Source organism: Theobroma umbraticum, unplaced genomic scaffold (assembly GCF_002168275.2).
Source record: "Theobroma umbraticum cultivar Fairchild unplaced genomic scaffold, ASM216827v3 scaffold_95.0, whole genome shotgun sequence".
NCBI classification, from domain to species: domain Eukaryota; kingdom Viridiplantae; phylum Streptophyta; class Magnoliopsida; order Malvales; family Malvaceae; genus Theobroma; species Theobroma umbraticum.
This window is the reverse complement of record NW_018397257.1, coordinates 8,896,456-8,904,935: the sequence shown is the minus strand read 5'-3', so window position 1 is coordinate 8,904,935 and position 8,480 is coordinate 8,896,456. Positions and strand designations below refer to the sequence as shown.

At 35.6% G+C, this 8,480-nt stretch overlaps 1 protein-coding gene across 3 annotated transcripts; it reads left to right on the top strand.

Annotated features, from left to right (window-relative positions):
- Positions 1–910: 910 nt before the first annotated feature.
- LOC110412300 (solanesyl-diphosphate synthase 1, mitochondrial-like) lies at positions 911–7,684 on the top strand. 3 transcript variants are annotated; one of them, XM_021422830.2, is made up of 13 exons: positions 911–1,095; positions 1,198–1,259; positions 1,363–1,441; positions 2,350–2,430; positions 2,551–2,622; positions 3,096–3,227; positions 3,352–3,438; positions 3,810–3,881; positions 4,105–4,190; positions 4,937–5,069; positions 5,756–5,845; positions 6,570–6,668; positions 7,076–7,684. In XM_021422830.2, exons 1-13 carry the CDS (start codon positions 1,015–1,017, stop codon positions 7,253–7,255), a joined length of 1,254 nt encoding a protein of 417 aa, XP_021278505.1. In that variant the 5' UTR covers positions 911–1,014; the 3' UTR covers positions 7,256–7,684. The 3 variants fall into 3 exon arrangements, with proteins under 3 accessions (XP_021278505.1, XP_089639025.1, XP_089639026.1); XM_089782899.1 differs by lacking the exons at positions 911–1,095; positions 1,198–1,259; positions 1,363–1,441 and adding exons at positions 1,638–1,724; positions 1,803–1,937; XM_089782900.1 differs by lacking the exons at positions 911–1,095; positions 1,198–1,259; positions 1,363–1,441 and adding an exon at positions 1,656–1,937.
- The last annotated feature ends 796 nt before the right edge of the window (positions 7,685–8,480 follow it).

Sequence of the window (8,480 nt, the reverse complement as noted above, 5' to 3'; positions counted from 1 at the left end):
GGCCTCCATCCTTTTCATTGCCTCAAAATGAGGTCAAACTCATTCACTGGTCATCGAGAGTGACTCTTGCAGTGCTGTGAAGTGGGTAAATCAGCCGTCCGATGGACCATGGAGATTGAGAAAGTGTATCGTACATATAGAGAGGCTAAAAATGGATGTCAAGAGCTGGGAAGTTAAAACACATTTACAGAGAGAATAACCAGCCTGCCGACAGACTTGCAAAAGCAGGGGTCCAACGCACAGAGGAGCTCATCAATGTCCTGGAATAATTGTGTTTGGTTATTTTTCTTGGGTATTTTGTTGGAAGGTAAATCAGGAACTCAAAAGCGGATAAAGAGAAAAGGCATGTGAAACTATAATTGTGGGGCTTTTATGTTGAGAAATTGTTACTGCTGGGTTAGAACCATCGAACAGGTTTGAACATAAAGCAGGAATTGGTTGTACGTTTGTGATGATGATTTTTGTAATTAGTTACGTAATGCATGTACAGGCAGGGGTAATGAATCATGTTGATCAGATGAATGCTTTTATTTTGGGTACGGGAGTTGTTAAGCTTTGCAAAGTGTATGTTAATTAAACAAGGGGAGTGCGATGCTTATGCTGGTCACTGGAACCTCTATGGGAGATCAGGATATCTGTTATGAATGTACAGAGGGCTGCTACCGTTTTTTGTTGCGATGATTCTGATCTGTTACTCTTTCCTTTTTGTAATTTCCTCGAGGTGAAGGAATTGGTTCCCTCTGAAATGAATATATTATTAAATTTAAAAAATTAATAAAATATTACAAATTGTTGTGTGTTTTATTATTTCCATTTGCGCATACCGGTTAGCTAGAAAGACAGACTACGATGACCCTACAAATACGGAAAGTCAACCGGCTTCACATCAAGTTAAAAGCCGCCGAACCTGAACAAAAAAAAAAAGGAAAAAACACTCTGAGGGTCCCTTGTTTAACTGTTTCTTCGCTCACAAAAACCCTAAAGAAGCCCCGATCCACTCACTGTTTCATAGATATGGCAAGGGCGGCTCTTCTCCATTTGTTAAGACACCGCTCCGTCGCCCCCACCACCGCACCTCTCTCTGCCTATAAATGCGTAAGTTGCTAATGCCTTGTTTTTTTTTTGCTTTTGGTTATTTCATGATTCATTTGATTGATTAAGTATTTCCGTTTTATGGTTCTTTAATTGTTTAAGCAGCTGTCTAGGAATAGTAAGACACCATCAGGGATTAAGTGGACCAGTTTTTGCAGAGCTTTCAGGTTCAAGGGATTTGGATTCTTTTTTCTTTTCTTTTTGGGTGGGTTGTTGGCGTAAGTTTTGAATTGATTTGTTGTTGACCATGCATGTTGTTTGTTTGCTTAGTTCAAAAGCTGCTGTAAATGATATTATTGGCATCGATATGGCAAATACAGATTCAGGTGTTGCGGTCATGGAAGGAAAGGTATGAATGAACGATATGTGGAAGTTATTGTTGGTTTTTCATGTCATTTGAAGTTGTTTAAATTTTCTCATATGATATTTGAACAAGATACTAGGGTAAAGATCAGCCACATCAGCATGTCTCATTTATATGTTGAATGTCTTTTGAAATCCAGATTTACATATCTATGCTATAAGTGTCACAACTTCAGTTATGTCCCAGGGTTGAACTCTTTTTCTGATTTTGGGAGAGTGTAACGAAAAGAGGATAGTTTCTTTTAAATGGCATTCTTGCTAAATGAGAGGTAGGTTTTTCCTAAGATGAGAAATTGATGTTCTTAAAATAGTTAAATCTTCGGGCTTATATGGCTCCTATGTTACAGAATTGGGTTATGGCAGATAGAGGAAAATTTTCCTGTGGTGGTCCTCAAGGCCCTCTCATTTGTTAACGTGAATTTCTTGTCTTTGGGAGATTGCTCAATAGCAATAATGGAAGTCTGGCATGGTATTCAATCATGGTTGGAGTTCTAACTGCTGCTTCTTCCTAGATGCTTTCATTCATTTTCAAATTTAATTTTCTCCTATAGGCAGGTAATCTTTGCTGTTTAGACATAAGAAATGCATCGAAGCTCATCACATCCTGGTTTTCTATTTGAAGCTAATCAAAACATATTAAAATCATAAATTATAAAGCATTCTAGAGTGTATATCCAAGGAAGTTGATACTTTGATTCCCAAAAGGACTAATGGTTGAGAAAATGCCTAACATCATCTGGAAAAGTCCTCTTATTTTTAATTGTTGTTGCGCATAATATCTTACTAACATACTTCAATTCTGTCCTGGAAGAACTATGCTGTTTCTTCTCCTATTCCTCCTTTTATATCTTGTTTTTGTTTAGCACTCTATTGAGATAGTGGGACATTTTCCAGGAACGACTAGACCCATTTTCACTTGTTGCTGATGAGCTATCACTTATTGCTAACAGACTTCGGTCAATGGTAGTTGCTGACGTATGTAAATGTTCTTTTTCCTCTCTTTTAACTAAATTTTATTAGTTTTCCCCTTTTCTGCTGTCAAAAGGAAAAGATGTTGCTATCTTCTGATGATAGCTGGATATCCATTTCTTATAGGTTTCTAATCTTGCTTCAGCTGCTGAGTACTTCTTCAAAATTGGGGCAGAAGGAAAGAGGTTTCGTCCCACGGTAATGCAGTAATGACTTGATGCTAATTTCTAAAAGTTGCTGTTTTTCCTTTGATTGAAGTTTGTTGTGTGGGTGCCATAAACATGATTTGCCTCTACATTTATTTGCTAAACAGTTGCATGGTCCCAAAAGGCCTTTGAGATAAAAGTTATTGTCTAAATATGGTCCTCAATCACAGTCCTGAAGTTGAGACTTAGGTAACGTAGGGCCTCTAATCATCCCCCATTTGCTTTTTGGAACTTGCCTAACACAATATGAATAACATAGGGTAATTTAGCTTTGTGGACTTTAGAATAAAGCTTTCTTTACTTGGTTATTGCTTTGATTTTTTCTGTTTTAAGTTCTTAAGCTTGTTTACGGGTATGTTAAACTTGTATTACTTAGACATCATTGCTTGTCATTTTGAAACCATTCATGTTTTATTTCAGATTATGGTTACTTTCTAAAATGGTTGTTGTAGTTGTTCTGTGTAGGTTTTACTGTTGATGGCGACAGCTTTGAATGTGCATATACCTGAACTACCTCCTGCTGGAGTTGGAGATACTTTGCCAACCGACTTACGTACAAGTCAGCAGCGTATAGCTGAGATCACGGAGATGATCCATGTCAGTCAAATATTTATTTCAACTTTATGTGTTGTGTGCTCAGTTTTATCCCTGCCATTGCTTTCATGTCAAGTAACGTCTTCAGAGTTGCTTCTAGACTAATGTGATCATGCCCTTTGATCAGGTGGCAAGCCTCCTTCATGATGATGTCTTGGATGATGCGGACAAAAGACGGGGTATTGGTTCGTTAAATGCTGTAATGGGCAATAAGGTACTCTAGTGTCTTGTTTCCTTAAAATGAAACTGCTTGCGTTCCTTTTATTTCTTTCTTTTTTGGACAAAATAATTTCTTCTATCGAATTTTAATTGTGTGAAGTCTCCCTCTCTCTCTCTCTCTTTCCCCACCTCTCCCTCCCCTAAATTCATGTAAATTTTTGCATACAAGTTCTCATTGTTGTTTTAAGACCTTTTATTTTTAAATCTCTCTTTGCTATTTCTGGTTGTATATTAGGAAAATAAATTTATACTTTATGTTAATCAAGTTGTTTATGGATCTTTCATCTGGCTGAAGGAGAAAGTGAAGTCTAGAGGATTGTAACCAATTTTTCCTTTCTAAGAATTTCCTGTTTGATTAAAATGCAGCTGGCTGTATTAGCAGGAGATTTCTTGCTTTCTCGAGCTTGTGTGTCCCTTGCTTCGTTAAAAAATACAGAGGTACTTGTTTCCCCTTTTTTGATCTTGTGGATGGCTGTGGGTGAGTTAGGACATGTGATTATATATTGTTGACAAAAGATAGACTGAAACCGTGTCCTATGCTTCTAAATCTTTATCTGGATGCTTCATATCTTGCTCCTTTTTCTTATCTTGGTTTTCCAGTGTCACACTGATTCATTAGTTGTATTTAATAAATTAGCTGTGATTTTTTGGGTTTATGTAGGTTGTCACCTTAATAGCAACAGTGGTAGAGAATCTTGTTACAGGTGAAACCATGCAACTTACAACTGCTTCTAAACAACGTTTTAGGTAGACTGCTCTGCTGCTTCTCTGTAATTCATCTGTAACTTGCATTCTGTTTAAAAGTAGATAAGTAAAATCCTATAACGAAACATTGTCCTTTGTTCTTAAATTAAAGGGCTGTTTGATTCTAGACCTTATTTTGTTCCTATTGGGCATTTTCCTACTGGCTGTTTATTATGATTGTTTTTATTTTGCATCTCTATTTGCTTTATGATTAGCATGGCCACTTGAGCATTGATACTACACAATACATGTAAAATTTGATCATTCTACTTCAGGTAGTAATTAAGTAGAATGATTTGATCACTCTACTTCACCCTTTGACCTTTGTTAATACTTTCTGTGTTCTGATTAGAATGAATATATGAAGCCAGATAAGCAATGCATGTCAGGTCCGTAATCCTTAGTTGTCTGCCTGTTTAAAAATGCCACCCTTACATGAAGAAATCAGAGCACATAATGAAAAGAAAAGATTAAAACTAGATCTTAACAAAAAGAAAGGATAAAAAATGAATGAGAAAAAAGGGAATGAATTAACACTTCTCACATTGTACCTTTACCAAACACACTTTGCACTCAGCTGCTAATAAATCTGTCCAATAAGTGTTATATTTGAAAAGAGGGGTTGGCAAAAGGAAATGGTTACGGCTAATGCAGCTAGGTGTTCTCTGAAGGGAGAAAAATTGCTGTTTCTTTTTATAGTTCAGGCTCTTTATTTTTAATTAACTATGTATCATTTTTTTTAAATGCAGCATGGATTATTACATGCAGAAGACATATAATAAGACTGCATCCTTACTATCAAACAGCTGCAAGTCAATTGCCATTCTTGCTGGGCATACAGCAGAAGTTGCGATGTTGGCCTTTGAGTATGGCAAAAATCTGGTTTGTAAATTCCTTAAACTTTTCTTGGCCAAAAATGAAAAAACCTTAAAGAGTTTCTTGTATCTGGCTAGAAAAATTCAAGTTTTTAGTGGGAGTCATTTTTGAGAGTATACTGCATGTTACAACATAGATCTGGGGGGGAACTTTGTGGATGGAATAACTCTTCAAAACCAATTGACCAACGCTTTCCTTTCTAAATTAATTAACATTTACATGAGATATAGTTGCCCTATGTATTGGATATTGAAGATTATTAGAAGGAACTTTGGTATCCTCCTTTTGTTCTTGTTTCAGGCTGTAGTCAATGAAAAATGATACAAAAATATAATTTAAAGATACAAGTGATAATACTCTTTTGCTCAAGACAATTTGAATGGTGTTTAAGTTATGGATGAGGCTCAACAGTTTCTGTTGCAATTACAACATGGTGCATGAGGTACAAGGGGGCTTTGTGCAGAAGTTTGGTACTTGCATGCTTTAAAAATCATGGTATGCTATGTTGATATTCAGTAATAAGTGACAGGAACTTTCAAGTACTCTAGACCAGAACACTAAAACAACTTAATGCCTATTGATGCTCTCTGTATGCCATGCCATCTGGCTGTATTCAAGTTGTCCTATTTCTATGAATTATGTGTCTTTAAGCTCATCATCTGCCTGTTCTTTTCTCCTCTTTTTTTGTCCAGGGATTAGCATTTCAATTGATAGATGATGTTCTTGATTTCACGGGCACTTCAGCATCTCTTGGAAAGGGTTCTTTATCTGATATCCGACATGTAATTTATCTACCTAAATGTCTTATCTCAGTGCTTACTTTTTTTTCATAAAAAGAAGAAGAAATGATGAAGTTCATAAATGGAAATGGTTTCCTTGTTACTGTTGATGCAAAGATAAAACCACAGGATGCCTGAACAAGCCTTTTACCCACAAATCAAGGTCTTCAATGTTTAAGCCATATTTTTCCACTTTATGGGAGCTGCACTCCCATCCCTCTTTAACATGAGACAGTGAGCAAGTTTGAACTCAAAGTGATGGGAGTGCAGCTGTACTGATTCACGGGTCCAAATTTGAACTTTGAAATTCTGAGTTTCAAAACTTTTAAACACTTAATGTGTCTCTAGCCTTATGACAATGGATCAGTTGATGCTCTCTAAACTCATTAATGAATCTAAGAGCTTGTGTAATAGTCTGTGGAGGCATATTCTGTAAGTCATGATAGGTGGCATTCTGCAATACTTTTGTTTATGGAAATATATTCATCAATTTAGCTTCTCTGAACTCATTCATGGATGAGACTTGCATAATATTCCGTGAGCCCTAACAGGTGTCATTGTGAAATCATTTTTTTTTTTTTGGTATAAACATACTCATCCGTGTTAATCGGCAGAAAAGAAGGGTTCTTCAGGAGTATTAACAAGATTGTATTTTTTATGAAATGCGGACATATTGAATGCATATAAAATGATAATACTTCTGGTTGTCACAATATCTGTCTTGCAGGGAATCATAACAGCTCCAATCTTGTTTGCCATGGAAGAATTTCCTGAATTGCATGCAGTCCTTGACCAGGGATTCAAAAACCCTGCAAATGTTGACATAGTAAGTTTATTTTAGCTGATCCATTTTTGCATGCAATCTCTAATAGTATTCTGTTTTAAAGCTCATATACAGAATTTTCGAAAGTTCAGTTGTTAATACTAGGTGGCATTTTTTTTCCATCACAAAACCCAGTATGTCAATGCAAAGCTGTCACTGTTAAATTTTGCTGAAAGCTTTGAGTTATGAAATTTAGCTTAAGCTCATTCTAGTTGTGGCTTTTCACCTTACTTCAGGACTCTGAACGCTTTTAAAAAAAATTGTTATAGATTTGTAATTGTTTTAGCTGCTTATTAGCAATTAGATTTGCTCTTTTTACTATTTGCTTTAGGGAACCGTATTATTAATTGTATCATGCATGTACTGTTATCTTGCCAAATATTGAGTTGATCTGTTACTAAAAAACACAGGCCCTTGGATTCCTTGGGAAGAGTAGTGGAATACAAAGGACCAAGGAACTGGCCATGAAGCATGCTAACCTGGCTGCACAAGTGATTGAATCTCTACCAGAAAGTGATGATGCAGATGTAATAAGGTCACGGCAGGCACTCATAGATCTCACTCAAAGAGTAATTACCAGAAATAAGTGAAAGAAGACCATCCAGTTACACCTATACGTTCTATGATCAGGGAAGGATTTACAATAATAAATCCCAAAAACCCTTTTTGGTAGCATTATGTAGCTACCACAAGCTTAAGAAAAATTTTAGTTTTTCCCCACTGGAATTTAGTGGCAATTTATTTTTTATTTATTTTTTAATCTTACCCTTGCATTTTAGAAACTTGATTTCTCAAGGTACTGCATTAGTGACACAACAGCATATTTTCCTCCTCCCTCCCCAAGCAGGATAAGCCATTTATTCTTGCCTTGACAGATTTGTCCATGGGTGACAAAGAAACTAGATATACGAAAACTGTAGTAGTATTGCCAAGGTGGTTCTTGAATAATTGAAACCATCTTTTGTTTAAACTTTTACATAGAAAGTCATTGAGAATAAGATTATATCTTTTAATTTGGATCTTCAAGCCCTATATACATTTTCCATAATAAATTAAGCTTAAGAATGTTTCTACATAGACCTACTTTCCTACCAAATTTACCTCGCAATAATGGAAGTGACACTAACCATGATATGGTGACGGTGGCCGTGGCAGCCACAGCCACCTCAAAATCAAGAGAAAGATTCTTGAAATGTTTGACAAGCGGAATTCAGAGGCACACGGCTTTGAAAAGATGTATATACAATAAAGACTTGGGGCTGAAAGGGGTTTGGTAGGATTAGACAATATGGGAGAGTGGTGGATGCCTTTAAAACTCTTCATTATTAGCCTTTTCCTCACCTAATTCATTGCTCCTACATTTTTCTCTACAATTTGGGATCATATCAAGCCCATATCTTGCTCTGTCTGACCGTCTTATTTTAGCACATTTCAAAATATATAATCATTTTCTTCTCTCACCACGTCTCATCACCAGTATTTTAATTTTATTATCTTCACTCACGACTTTACTATTAAATTATCAATTTCACTTTTTATATTAATCTCACTATTAAAACAAACAGTATCTTTTTATACTTATGATTGGATTATACACCAGAAAAATTATTTTTTATCATTTACCTTAATAAATCATTTCCATTATATATTTTGGAGAAAACAAAGTTGTATCATTGCTTATTCATACAATTATTCGGAAACTTTGACAACTATATATTGGCTTTTTACTGTGTTGGTATTTTTGGTCTGAGGAGACAATAAACCAAATCACTATTGAATCAAACTCTTTCTTTCTTTGGATATATATATATATAT

What these genes read in the sequence shown, in the direction of transcription:
- LOC110412300 (XM_021422830.2), top strand. Translation starts at nt 1,015, where the DNA reads ATGGCAAGGGCGGCTCTTCTCCATTTGTTAAGACACCGCTCCGTCGCC. An exon ending in AGTTTTTGCAGAGCTTTCAG is followed by an intron (nt 1,260 to 1,362) that starts GTTCAAGGGATT and finishes TTGTTTGCTTAG; the next exon opens with TTCAAAAGCTGCTGTAAATG. An exon ending in AGATCACGGAGATGATCCAT is followed by an intron (nt 3,228 to 3,351) that starts GTCAGTCAAATA and finishes CCCTTTGATCAG; the next exon opens with GTGGCAAGCCTCCTTCATGA.